The 15,090-nt window shown below is 36.9% G+C and overlaps 1 protein-coding gene across 4 annotated transcripts in view; it reads right to left on the bottom strand.

Moving 5' to 3' along the window:
• The window catches only part of Reph (Regulator of eph expression), a 152,622-nt gene that overhangs the window by 31,279 nt on the left and 106,253 nt on the right, over window positions 1-15,090 (bottom strand). Inside the window, exon 4 of one of the 4 annotated variants that reach the window (XM_065367796.1) lies at window positions 14,583-14,632. The exons of the other annotated variants lie outside the window; for them this stretch is intronic. Within the exon in view, the coding sequence (XP_065223868.1) occupies window positions 14,621-14,632 (12 nt within the window). The 3' untranslated portion in view covers window positions 14,583-14,620. Of the gene's footprint in view, window positions 1-14,582; window positions 14,633-15,090 lie in introns of those variants that run through there. 4 annotated transcript variants of the gene reach the window in all.

The raw sequence follows: 15,090 nt of genomic DNA on the forward strand, positions 1-15,090 counted from the left end.
AATGGTAAAATTCATTATATTTCCTTTAATTTTGAAAAAAATAAAAACTGTGCACAAAAATACAGAAAAAGAGTAAAAAGTCGAAAAAAACCCTCTAAAATTCAACAAAAACTCAGCAAAATTAGTAAGAAGTCCTCGAAATTGATGAAAAAATTGATAAAACCATTCCAAACTGTTGTAAAACATTTTTTAAAATGTACAAAGTATTGAAAATTTTCTCGAAATTGCTGAAAAGTCGCGGATTTCATCGACAAATAAAAACATGATTGAGAAAACACTATTCAAATAATGAACTTTGCAAAAAAACATTTGATATTGAAGAGAAATTCATTAAAAATAATGAAAAAATTGATATGACGTTGCCAAAATTTTGTAAAACATTGAAAAACGTAGCCAAACATTTACAAAATGATTCAATATCATTGTAAAGTGAACAAAAGTAGGAAAATTAATTGCAAAAAAACTAAAATTATTTTTAAAAACATTTCAAGATTGCTAAAAAATCTCAGAATTTATTGAAAATATAAACAAAATTGGAAAAGTGTCATCGAAATCGGGAGTAGATCTAATGCAAAAATTAGTTTGAAAGTCAAAAAAATTCTAAAATGTAACGGAAATTCAGCAAAAAAATAAACAAATAAAATTGATCAATTTCTGCCAAAATTTTGTAAAATATTCAAAAACTTCCGTATTGGCCAACTTTTTATGTAAATTACTAGAAAATGAACAAAAATTACTGAATTTAAAACACAAAGAAACAAAATTGAAAAATTATTATCAAAATAGTGTAAAATGAAACGATAATCTATTCAAAATCGGGGGGGGGGAGTCAAAATTTTATCGAAATTTGGCAAAATTTACATTAAATTATTGCGAAAATTGCGGGACAAAAAGACGAAATATACCTAGTCCAAATGGGCTTAAGAGACTTGGAATGGGAAAAGAAAGGAGTTTAAATACTTTCAAAATTTTTTGACGTTTATTTCGAGAGGAGGGGGGAGCGTACAATTCTTTTAGATCTAGAAAAGTCAATGTGGCAACACAAAATTTTTGCGGAATTTCGAATTTTGAGATATTTCAACCCTCTCCCCCTCCCCCTCTACATAAAATCGAGGTCATTTTATTTTTTTCAATAACTTTATTTGGTATAGATGATGTAAATTCCTTTAAATTGTAGTGGGAGAAAATTTTACATTTTCTCCCACTATACTGGGAGAAAATTATTTTTAATTTCTGTCGCCTATGCTGGGAGAAAATTATACCTGAAAAAACCTTCCACCTATACTGGGAGAAATCTATTCCAGTCGCTTTACTGGGAGAAAAATAATCTGTCGCTTAGGCGATGGAATTTTTCTCAGTTGCTTAAATGGGAACCTATTTTTCTGTCCCCTTGGATGACGGAGTTTAGTGACCATTTATGACGTAAACGACCATGCCGCGAGCATTTTCCATCTCTACAATTCCAATCGACCAATTAAAACCCATTAATAATCGAATATCGCCGATGTTACGCGAATATATCCTCGTATTTCCGGTAGTGGCGCCTAGTTTTCCACCACTTCCGCATCGGCGACCAATCAAAAGCGAGTATTTCACGAATATCGCCGAATACATTCGATTATGACGCGAATACAACGCTAGCCGCGGATCTTGGCGCCACTGGAAGTCTACGACGCGTGCGCCACTTATCCTACCTTTTCACCTACCCGATGACGACTATATAATGCCGTGTAAAGCATAGAAGCGCGGCTGGTTTCCTGTTAACTTCTACTCGCTCAGTTCAGCCATCGCGGTCCCAGGTAGAAGTGAGGAACCATACCAAGTGCTACTTCTCGCTGGATTAACCTCCTCGCGGTCCCAGGAAGTATGCCTAGTCCCTGCTCCCTCCGTTTCCCTCCCTTGGCCCTAACCCAATGAAGAGAAACTGGATCCAAATCAAGTCCTGTAAATATGAGATGCTAGAGATGGTGCATCGTCCCTATCATGCCAATAAATACTTGGACAAGAAATGGATATCAGCTTGAGACTCTGTTATTATCATGGCCATACGTGGTAATTCCTATTTCCCTTGGATATAATGGTAATTATTCTGTCCATCTTGAATTACCATCGAAATATGGCACCGAAGATAGTTGTTTTGGCCCTTTATTTTCCTTTTTTTCCCAAATCACACCCTATTGGATAAGTTTATTGGATAAGTTATTGGATAAGTACCCGGCATTGCGCACCCTGCCATTTATTGGATAAGTACCCGGCGACGTCACATTTCGCCATTTATTGGATAAGTTATTGGATAAGTCAAACCCCGGCGATGCCCATTCCGCCATTTATTGGATAAGTTATTGGATAAGAAAAACCCCCAAACCCACAAAAAGTCCACAAGACAACAACGAAAATCTACAATTTTCTACTTTTTGATTAAATATATTCCCTATGTAATTCCATGTCACGAGTTCTTTTATTTATTGACTTTTATCTTCATTGACCTATGGTAATATTGACGAGCAAATATTAATATTACGTCACCAAAGAATAATAATTCCATCAATACTCAAGTTGAGTAGAAATCCCTTACAGATGCCCCCACTTAGATATGCAATCGTATCTAAGTCCCTCAGAGAAAAATGCTACGAGATGAATATTCAATTGCTCCAGATTGAGTATTTTGATACTTGATCGAAACAAATATTCCAATTCGAACGTCCATTGGTCTTCGAATAATATTACGAGCATATTTCCCCATTACAGGCATCGTTGCGTCGTGTCCCCACGTAAATATAAATAAATTTAAACCTTGGGAGGGAACCCCCTAAGCCCCTCGATACAGACGACCCTGAGAATCCCATTGAGCTAGTCACGAATCGAGCGAGATATCAATTACAATCACTCTAACCACACCATTATGATAGTACCCAAAACAAGGAGAGTGCTTGATAGGATATCCAGTGCCGCAAAGTAGGTATAGGTCGAATAGCTCCTTTTAGAGGCCCGGCAGATCCTATATTTATAAAGAAATAATCTTCAAAAGTTCATCTCGACCAGGAGGTTGAGGATTCTGAGACTTTTGCAAGAAATTCAAAAACCATAAATCAAAAAATTTAATTTTTTGTTTTATGTTAGTTTTTGAAAATTTCTCCCCCCACAAAATAAGCCTCGTGAGGCTTCATTTTCAGGTTGAAGAAGTCAATGCGATGCCCAAGCATCCAAAAATTAATTTTTTTCGGCATTTCACCCTTCCTCTTCCCTGAATTTCATCTCAAGAATCTTTTAGGTCAAATCTACCTAGCAATTGAAGTTCTTACTTGACGTCTTTTTAATTGGAAACATTTTCAAAATAAAATTTCAAGTTTTTTGGGGGGAGGGGGGGCATAAAATTTCAATTTTGAGAATAAGAGCTACTTTAAACACCTCTTTTTTCCATCCGAGCTTCCTAAATTCCCCCCCCCCTTCTCAAAAAATGGATTATGTAGTTAGATTTATTTCGTAAAAATCGATGGAAATAATTTCTCTGATGATTTGAACATCCTGAAGCCATCCACGTTTTTTATTCCGAATCGACACAAGTTGAAATCTCTTCCATTCCTTCAAGTACATAGTTCGTATTTTCATTCAGACTCGGAAAGGAAATACACGATCGAGCTTTACAGCCAAGAATATTATTAATCATCTTTATTTATACGTAATTTCCTCAGCATAGTAGCAGGTTCACTGTTCGGTATTACCAGTCCCTGCAGCCCTGCTCACCCCACACCCCAATTTCTTTCAGCGGAATCTCGCGAGTTTAGCTAAATAATACAGCGAGCGTAGCATTTAAACGAAAGTAGGAAACAAGAAGAGGGTGAGGGTGTAGGTGGTGTAGAGTATATTAAACCATAATGCACAAAGCTCGACTTGGAAAAGGATTTTTGTAATATAACGTAGGAAAATATGTTATTGCCGAGCTGCGGTGCAGCGGTTTAGAAAAGAAACGCCAACTCACGTAAGGCAGAAACAATTGCGAGCTTTTTACACGAAGCCGAAGGTGGAGTAGGTACCTCCACCTCATCGTATACGATAAATGGCTACCGCGTAAACGCTGTAAAGACACCGCAACATTGTAAATAGCGAATAAAACCGACTAGAAATTACCATAGGTAACGAAAAGCTTGGCGCTATTCTCGCCGAGCAAAAGCAAACCAGAGCCAGAGAGCTGCATGGAAAGTGGAAATTGTAGGTACCTACGCGAATGCATTTGTCGGCGTCAAATGAAATTAGCCGAGTAAATTTATCGATTTGGCGAATTATGCATTACCGCATACATTTGCCCTGCCTCCCTCGCTCGTCTTCTCGAACCCGTCCACCTTGCTGCACATGCCTGATGCCCCCCACCCCCACAAGTCGCGCAAATCAAAGTTAAACACGAAATTAAATTGCTGACTTGAAAGAGTAGGTACTATAGGTAGTGTAGGTACGATGACGTAATAGGAAATTCGCCCTCGAGTAACCAATAAACGCTGCCACGTCGTTTTTTTTCAGCGTCGTTGTCCGAATCAAAATTAAATAAACGAACAGTTCGTTCGCTCGTCTTTTCTTTTATATTTATTTATTTTTTGTATTTTTTCGAGGAGAAAAAAAATATATATTTTCGCCAACAACGTTTCATTCGAGTGTCAACATTCGCTGTTGCTGTTATAACAAAAACAAACGTAATGAGAAAAAATTTAATTGCGGAATAACGACGTTTATATTATATTTTTATATAATGCAACCGAAAAGCTTTCGAGCGTCGAATTTTTCGCCTTTTAACAATATTAAAAGTTGGCGAGTTTATTTTTCTACGTATTAAGCTCGCTTCATCGTCTTCTCTTGTTGCTACGGCAGCATTTTGCTTTTCACTCCAGCGGAACGGAAATCATTTTCATTACTTTATTATTTTAACGAAACACCGAAATATCACCTTTTTCTTTCGCCTTCCCTCGCACTCTCTCTCTCTCTCTCTAGATTCGTACCTTTTTCATTCCGCTTCCCTTCCCCCTCCCCCCGCCCCACGGGGTTCGTGCCATTTTCCCGACCATTTTATTAGCGAGTATTTTTAGAACGCTTTCGCTTGTGTTTCTCGCGCGCGTTTTGATACACTTTTGCAAATCATGACCTAGATTTGTGGGCTAACATCAACCCTTACTTGCCTCGTTCTCTTCCCTTCTCGCCTTAAAAAAACCGTACGTCAAATTTGCCGCCGCTCGAGGCGGATTTTCTTTAAAAGAAAGCGACGTTTGTTCGCTCGGTATAGTATTTTTGCGTAGGTCGTAACCCTCTACTTACCCCTTTTTTCCCAGCCTTAAAAATATGTATTATGACGAGAGCGTTGATTTCGAAAACGGGGGTAGAAGCGAACCTTAGTGTGCTCGAATCTTCAATCCTTGGTGCCCCCTACCCCTCTGTGAGTCTGTGCTAATTCTGACCTTTAAAATGTTTCCACTTTGCAATTTTACTGCAGCTTGTAAATTAATTTCAGGTGTGCTGAGTTATTTTTTAATTCAATTACGTTCCGGTGTACAGTGTAGCTGTACACACCGTTGATGGTATTTTATTAATGATGGTGGTTGCTCGCGATGCGATATAATAAACAGCTTTCATCAGATGCGCGCTATATATCGACACAGCTCGAGTCGAGCTTTCTGAGTGATTAATTTTTAAAGCGAGATAAGATGCACTAGATTGTACGTACAACGTTATGTTTTCGAGTGTAATTTGCCATAACTCGAGTAACATTGTTTGTAATTCGCGTGATTAAAAATGCAAGCAGATAGCGAGTCATTCGAGTTGACTCTTTTACCCTCTTTTGGTCTTTTCCAATTTCGGGAGTACAGGTGGTGCGTGCGGGTAGTTGATTAATGAATCGAAAAGCTCAGATACGTTCAAAACATACGAGAAGTTTGGTAACCTTTTCTAAGGGCAGTAAAAAGTGACTAATTTTCACAATTAATTTCCTCAAAAATGAAAAAGTACCCTTTCCTTTTTCTGACCATGTTTCAATGTTGGGAAAAAATGAAATCTGCAGGCTTCAACCTCAATAGAAGGGACTTTGGAGGCAAAGAAAGCATCGGATCGAAAAAACAATACCATATTCGTGTTCAGCACCCTCTAAAACCTAACATTCGATATGTCACACGATATCCAACTTTTTTTTGAATTTTGCCCCAAATTGGGGGGGGGGGGCTTTTTGGTCAAAATTTCAAAATGAAAGGTAGGGCATGTGATACATCGATTTGTATGTTTTTAGATACGCTGAATACGAATATGGCCTTATTTTTCCAATGGACCCTTTGAAAGGCTCCTAGCGTCCCTCCCCCTCCACCAATGGGGTAAAAGTTCAGATAAATTGTCTCTGTGTGTGACACACCGATTGATATGTTTTTAAATACGCCGAACACGAATATGAGCTTATTTTTTCGATTGGACGCTTGGGGGGGGCTCTTACTTCGCCCATCTCCCTCCTCGGCTGAGAAAAAATTTGAATATATGGTCCATTTAGTGTGATACATCATTTAATATGTTTGGAGTCACGCTAAATACGGATATGGTCTTTTTAAAAAAAATTGGAATGGACCCTCCTTGAGACACTCGATTCCCTATCTCTCTCCCTAGTTGAGTAAAAATCCGAATAAATCATTTCATGTTGTACCTTACATGGAATTACCTGTTTATCAGGACGGTATATGTAATGCAAATATGACCTTTGTTTTTAGATTGAATTCCATCTGAGCTTTCAGCTGAGGCATGGAAGGCGTTGAATCAAACAATTAAATCGTATTCACGTTCAGAATCTTTAAAACACATAGAATTTCACATATCGCTCGATCTCTTCTGTAATTTTCAGGTTATAACGTTAAAATAGGGGGCTCAAAGAGGCCTAGAAGGGGTCGGATCAAAAAAATGAGGTCATATTTGAATTCAGCACCTTCAAAAATATAAAATTCGATATATCGCACGATTTTCAATTTTTTTTTGAATTTGGCCCCAAATGGGGGGGGGGGCTTTTTGGGTGAAAATTCAAAAATGAAAGATAGGGCATGTGACATATCGATTTCTATGTTTTTGAAGGTGCTGAACACTAATATGGCGTTATTTTTTCGATTCGACCCTCTTTGGGGGTTTTAGTGCCCCTCCCCATCCTCTGTATTGGAAAAATCTTTACAAAACTGTATGAGTTTCCTGTAGTGTGTGACAGATCGATTGACATGTTTTCACAAGTAGGTAAGATCTCTTAATCTACTTCTTTTCAGACAGTTATTTATAAAACTTACTTTGTATAAGTTCGGAAGTATTTTCACATGGAAGAAAAGAAAATTTTTTGAGAGGAAAGATCGTATTCGGGTTTAAAACCTTTAAAAATACCAAATTTCGAGACATCGCATGATTTCTTTTAATGTTTTCAGGTTTTCACGCAGTTAAAAGTGGTCCTGAGAGCGCAGGAAGTGTCAAATCGAAAAGATGACGCCATATTCGAGTTCAGCACCTTTGAAAATATAGAATTCGATATATCGCACAATTTTCGACATTTTTTAGAATTTAGCCCCAAATTGGGGGAGGGGGGGGTCTTTTTGGGTCAAAACTGAAAAATGAAAGGTAGGGCATGTGACATATCGATTGCTATGTTTTTGGAAGTGCTCTACACGAATATGGTGTTATTTTTTTGATTCCGCCCTCTCCAGGGCTTCTAGCACCTCTCCCCTTCCTCTGTATGGGAAAAATTTGTACAAAACAGTCACTGTAGTGTGTGACAGATCGATTGACATGTTTTCACAACTAGGTAAGATCTCTTAATCTACTTCTTTTCAGGCAATTATTTATAAAACTTACTTTGTATAAGTTTGGAAGTTTTTTCACATAGAAGAAAAGAAAAATTTTCCGGGAGGAAAGATCGTATTCGGGTTTAAAATCTTTATAAATACTGAATTTCGAGACACCGCATGATTTCTTTTATTGTTTTCAGGTTTTCACGCAATTAAACGCGGTCCTGAGAGCGCAGAAAGTGTCAAATCGAAAAAATGGTGCCATATTCGTGTTCAGCACCTTTGAAAATATGAAATTCGATATATCGCACGATTTTCGAAATTTTTTTGAATTTATCCCCAAATGGGGGGGGGGGGTCTTTTTGGGTCAAAACTGAAAAATGAAAGGTAGGGCACTGGGCATGTGACATATCGATTGCTATGTCTTTGGAAGTGCTGTACACGAATATGGTGTTATTTTTTTGATTCTGCCCTCTCTGTGGCATTTAGCACCCCTCCCCTCCCTTTATATAGGAAAAATTCTTACAAAACGGTCCCTGCAGTGTGTGTCTGTGTGACACATCAATTGATATGTTTTCAAGTACGCTGAGTTCGAATATGAGATTATTTTTTCGATTAGTCTCTCCCTACGGATCCTAGTCTTATCTTCGATCTTATCTTTCAAAGCTGAGTGAAAATTCGAACATTTATAGACCCTGTCATATGACACATGAATTGATATTTTTGGTAAAGTTTGTCATTCTTTTATAGCATTTTGAAAAAAATTCAAGTTTTTCTCCAATTTTATAAATTCTTTGTTATTTGTTAAATTTTTGTAAAAATTCAAACATTTTAAATTTTTAACTAATTTTTGAATCTTTGCGCACTATTTACACGGTATTTATCTTTTTTTTTCAATTTGCAATAAATTCTTCCATTTTTTGCTCACTTCAGGGTATAATTTCGAAGAACTTGTCAATTTTTTGTTATACTTTTCAAAACATATTGCAAGAAATTTGATCAATATTTGTTTACTCAAATTTTTCTTCAACTTTCAATAAATTTCCTTTCAATTGAAATGATTTTTTGTTGAATTTCAAATTTTGTCGACTTTTAGAGAAACTTTTGATTTGGGGGGGGGGGGGATACTGGACATGTTTTGTAAGCTTCAACATAATTTTCAATAATTTTTGAATTTGTGAAAAATGTTGACATATTTTTTCAAAAATAATTTTCATTTCTTCAGAAAAAAAATACAGCCATTTTACTGATTGGAAATTCTCGAGTTTAAAACCTTGTTTTTGGACAACATTTAAATTTTTTTTGAAACTTTTCAAGTTATAGGTCTTGAAGTTCATTTTCAGCACCTCCAGAGGCTCCAGAGCGATTTGAAATTTCAGCAGAAAATTCAGAAATCGCTGAGGGGCTACAGAATGACCTAAGTTGACTTGAAGAAATAATTCGTATTGCTTCACATATGCCAAAAAAATTTACATTTCATGAAAAAGTTCAAAAATAGTCCTTGAAGCAGTTTTTGAAATTTTATTAGTTTTTAAAACCTGCTCAAAAATTCAAAAATAAACCTTTTAGGACGTAAAATTTTAGTTATGGGGGTTCCAAGCTTAATTTCGTTCAAATCGAAAAGGGCCAGTTCAAAAAAATTCCTTGTTTGGTGAACTCGGACGTTAAATGGGGGAAAACTGAGCGTTGAACTTTCTCACCAGATTGTCTTGAGATCTAAACCCAACTTCTGTGCCACTTTCTTCATCATACTTTCAACCAAAAAAACACCACAAACCCATCCTCCTCCTCTCCCCCCCCCCACCCACATCGAAACTCAATTCCTCCAACACCATCCTACTCGATCGATTCTTGTCCAACCACCTCACAACTGGAAATATGACCTTTACCCAGGCATTTTAAACACACACTGTCCGTACATAGTATAATCCTAGGTAAGCTAGGCCTTCGTATAGCATAAGTAGGTTCACGAGTTTAGATATCGTACAAGGGACTGCACAGTACCCTCTACTCGTCGTATACTACATAGACTCGTTGAATATTTCAAAGCTTCGGTCGGCGATACAGTTTTAGCAGCTTAATAATTAGTTATTTGAATAATGCAGAAGCTACGATAAGCCATTAACGAGTAAAACAAATAATCAATTTTACGTCAACTATAAAGGCGAATCTTTGCTTCGGAAAATATTTGCTCGACGTTTCGTGACAAATGCCCCATGTCGTCGACAGAGTGATAAAATTCCGCAACGGTGAGACGGGTGGAGGGGGGGGGGGGTTACTGCTAGGTTCGAACTTCATTATGGCGAAAATCAACTTCAACAACACCACCAACACGTCTCACAAAGCGTTGTTTTTTTTTTTGTCTTTGGTACCAGGTTTTATGAAATATTGTAGAAACACTTGCGGTTTGCGCAGCAGACAATAATATTGCGATTCAACTTCAACTGTGTGGCATGTGCGAGTGTGTGCGGTTCTGGTATTAGTGAAGTTCGAAAGGACAAGTTCATTACTGCATAGAATTTCCATCTGACGTGGAAAACTCGACAGTGCAGCGATAAATCAAGCGTATTAATGTTATAAAATGAGAAGGCGTTACGAGGTACACGACGATGTTCGATTCACGGTTGGGTTGCATATACAGCCAACACACTGGCAAGAAAGCATTTTGAAAAAAAGAAAAAAAAAAGTCGTCGAGTAAAAATTTTAAACGCCAGTAAAAATCAAAGGTTGTCGAGGGTGAATCGCACTCAGCTCGCTTTCATATTTTAATAAGGACGTCGCCGTAAAATACAACCATAAGGAAGAGCGCGAGTCAAACGAAGGGTGAAAGAAGCAGGAAAAAAATGCTGCCACATAAAAAGATGCTTTTTCAATATTCGAGATAAAAGAAGAAGCAGGAAAATTAGAAAGAGGAAAAAAGCTATGTTCGCGTAGGTAGCTATACGTATAGCTTAGGTAGGTAGATGAGGGCAAAACTAGGTAGGTATAGCGTAGTATAAGCTGCTCGACGACGACGCCAGCTTTCATTAATAACATTTAATTGCATCAATTATAAATTTTTCACTATTTTTTCTCCAGTTCGCTTTCGCGAAACGAGTACAGGGGCGGGGGTGGGGGGTTGGGGGCACCGTGACGAATTAAAATCGCGCCGAGTATTTCTCGCGTACAGCTTTTTTTTTTATCATCTTATTAAACGCTGTTCACTGTTCGGAGTTCGAAATATACTTCTTTTCATCGCTCGGACGCGGTAGCAGCTTCCCCCCTTGGCCGTTCTCTCTGGCTTTAATTTACTTTTCCATAATGTGCCCCCGTGTTCGTGTTAACTGGGTCATAGTTTTTATTTCTACTCGAACGAGTAATGGCAAACGTTGCGTTGTCTGCGCGAATTAATTTCTGTTTACGGATTTGTCCTTTCGAGCTTTTAAAGCGCCTCGTAAATGAAAAGTTTTTACGATCCGATGGACGAATTTTCGCCCAAACCTCCCCCTCCCCCTCCCCCGCCTCCCCATACATTCCATCTTCATCGTTCCATCCCTAGGGTTGTAGCTTTTTACAAGGCGACACGAATTACCTTTATTTTAATGCCACGTCGTACTTGGTAGTGCGATTCTTACGTTTTGCTAAGCCTCTTATCTACTCGTCTGCGTCTGTAATTTCGATACTCGTGTTCATAGTGCTTTTCAAAAAGGGTTACTCCGATCCTCTAGTTTCCGTTTCATTGATTTTGACGCGTTTGTCGTCAGATACCTACGTACTGTGCTAAAAACTCTCGACTCGATTCGATCGTGTACAGTGTACGTGTACGTGACCGATGCCGCACAAGTATTTACCCATTCGCATGCTTTCTCGCTTTCGCCTCGTAATACTTCGAATAGGCAGCACATATTACGCGGATGATGAGTTTCGACGATACAATTCCATGTTTACCTTATCCTATAACATAGAATCATAAACCAGAAATTAGTACACTAAGTAGCGAGAATTTAGCTGATTTATCGACGTTGTTGTAGGTATAGATTGTACTATAAATAATTCGAGTTGAGCGAATTAGGTCGTGGAGTAAACTCGATTATTTGAATTGGTTTCTTCGCATGTTCAATTTCGACAATTTTTGAGCAGTTAATCGAAATCAGCGCGAAATTTCATGCGATTTTGATATATCGCAAGATACCTTTTAACATCGATAAAACTCGATTATTGGAATCGATTTCACCAAATATTCGATTTCGACTTTTTTCAACCAGATATTTGAAATCAGCGTGAAATTTCATGCACTTTTGACATATCGCAAGGCTACCTTTTGGAAAATTCAGCCTTTTTCAATTTCCCGCCAAAATACAGCCATTGAAGTTGAAAAAAATGTCAATTTTGGAACCCTACAGTGTGACATATCAAAATCGGTTAAAATTCCACGTACAGTACGATTATGGTATTAGAAGCGCTTTTGGTGACATTTTGGTCAATTTAAGACTATTGAATGACCTAAAAATGTGACCAGTATTGAAAAAACTCAATGATTGGACTCGTTTCCGCCAAATATTCGACTTTGACCTTTTTCAACTAGATATTCGAAATCAGCGTGAAATTTCATACACTTTTGACATATCGCAAGGCTACCTTTTGGAAAAACCAAACTCTTCAAATTTCCCGCCAAAATCCAAAATACAGCCATTGAAGTTGAAAAAAATGTCAATTTTGGAAACCTACCGTGTGACATATCAAAATCGTTTAAAATTTCACGTTCAGTACGACTATGGTATCAGAAGCGCTTTAAGAGACAATTTGGCCAATTTAGGGCCATTGAATGACCTAAAAATGTGATCAGTATTGAAAAAACTCGATGATTGGACTCGTTTCCGCCAAATATTCGATTTTGACCTTATTCAACCAGATATTCGAAATCAACGTGAAATTTCATGCACTTTTGACATATCGCAAGGGTACCTTTTGGAAAATTCAGCCTTTTTCAATTTCCCGCCAAAATACAGCCATTGAAATTGTAAAAAATGTCAATTTTGTAACCCTACAGTGTGACATATCAAAATCGGTTAACATTTCGCGTACAATACGATCATAGAATTAGAAGCGCTTTTAGTGACATTTTGGTCAATTTAAGACCATTAAATGACCTAAAAATGTGATCAGTATCAAAAAAAAACTCAATGATTGGACTCGTTTCCGCCAAATATTCGATTTTGACCTTTTTCCACTAGATATTTGAAATCAACGTGAAATTTCATGTATTTTTGACATACTGCAAGGATACTTTTTTGAAAAATCCAAAATTTTCAAAATTTTCACCAAAACACAGTCATTGAAGCAGAAAGAAATGTCAAGTTTGGAACCCCACGCTGTGACGTATCAAAATAAGTTGAAATTTTGTGTACAGTAAGATTATAATGTTGGACGTGTTCTTTGTGACATTTTGAGCCATATATGGCCTAAAAAATGTGATCATTATACAGAAAACTCAATTAATATAATCGATTTCGCCAAATATTCTGTTTCAACCTTTTCTACCTTGATATTCGAAATCAGCGCGAAATTTCATGTACTTTTGACATATTGCAAGGATACCTTTTGAAAATTCCAAAATTTTTATATTTCCCGCCAAAATGCAGCCTCTAAAGTCTAAAATGAAAAAAATGTCACATTTCGGAACCCTACCGTGTGACATATCAAAATAGGTTAAAATTTCGCGCACAGAACGATTATGACATTGAAAATTCTCGTTGTGAAGTTTTCGTCAACTTTATATTATGTAGGTACCATTTTAAATAATTCAAAAATATATATTCGATTTTAATTTAACTGGGTTCGGCTTGATAATCGAAATAAGCGCGAAATTTTATTCTCTTTTGATATATTGCAAGTAAAGCTTTTGAAAAATGTAGGATTTTCACGTTTCCCGCCAAAATTCAGACCTTGAAATTGAAAAAATACGTTTTGGAATCCTATAAAGTGGCATATCAAAATGAACTGAAATTTCACGCAGAACACGATGATGGCATTAGAAATTTTTATCATGTCATTTTGGTCAATTTTCGACCTACAAATAACTTAAAAAATGGGTAATTCACTCGTCTCTTTTTGCAAGGGTATCTTTCACAAAACCCAAAATATGCAAAATTTCCCGCCAAAATTATATTATAATTTATTTATGACCTTTAAAATGAACAAAATATCACATTTCGAAACACTACCGTGTGACGTATCAAAATAGGTTAAAATTTCAGGTAGAGTACGATTCTGGCATTAGAACTTCTTCATGAAACATTTCTATCAATTTTGGTTCATTCATTACCCTAAAACACAATTATCGATCATCAAGTACTTAAACTTGATTTACTCGAATCGATTTCACTACATTCAATTTCGATCTTCAATAGCTCGATATTGGAAATCAGCTCAGAATTTCATCATCTTTAGATACGTCACAGGCCCACATTTCAAAAAATCCAAAATTTTCACTTCTCCCGCCAAAATTATGACCTTCAAAATTGAAAAAAAAAACATATTTCGAAATACTAACATGTGACATATCAAAATAGGTTAAAATTTCACGTAGAGTACGATTCTAGCATTAGAATATTGTTTTCGTTCATTTTGTCCAATTTTGAACCAATAAATGACTTCAAAATGATTCTTTGCGTTGGAAATAACATGTTTTGTTCTGGTGGGGAGGAGGGGCTCCCACTCAAAAATTGTCTTCTCTTTTTCTGGAATTGGCTTGTAGAAAATCTAATCTAATTTCAGTAACTTCAACTCACATTCTCCTTTCTTCTTCTCTGGTCCCAGAAAAAAGTGTTTTTTGAATGGAGCAGGAGGTGAGTGAGCCAGCCAGGTCAAATTTGTATCTGAAATCCAACCAGCTTGGAATTAATTTAGTGTCTTACTCGTCATCGACATTTTTAAAACACGAGGCAGTCGATAGAGTAAAATTTCACGTTCTATATATAGAGCGGGCAAATAGCGGTTTTAAAAAGGAAAAAATTGGCACATCAATTTTTTCTTCGGGAATGTGTTCGGATGGACCCTCTGAACCACCAAAAAAAAGCCGACTCTCCTATCCCTGGAGGAAAATTTTTTAGGGGGCTGAAACCGGTTCTGATTCACGTTTTTTGCGTTTTACTCCGTAAATATTAGGTTTTTGAGAAAAACTACCATGACGAAAAATGTTCCCCTTTGAATTCTCGACAATTTGATGCTACACTCGATACCCTTTGCTCAAGGGGGGTGCCCAAAAAAAGGGGTGGAAAAAGTAGGTGTTTCAAAAAAGGTCAGTCCAATAAATTAATCAAAATTACCACTTAAA

Source organism: Planococcus citri, chromosome 5 (assembly GCF_950023065.1).
Source record: "Planococcus citri chromosome 5, ihPlaCitr1.1, whole genome shotgun sequence".
NCBI classification, from domain to species: domain Eukaryota; kingdom Metazoa; phylum Arthropoda; class Insecta; order Hemiptera; family Pseudococcidae; genus Planococcus; species Planococcus citri.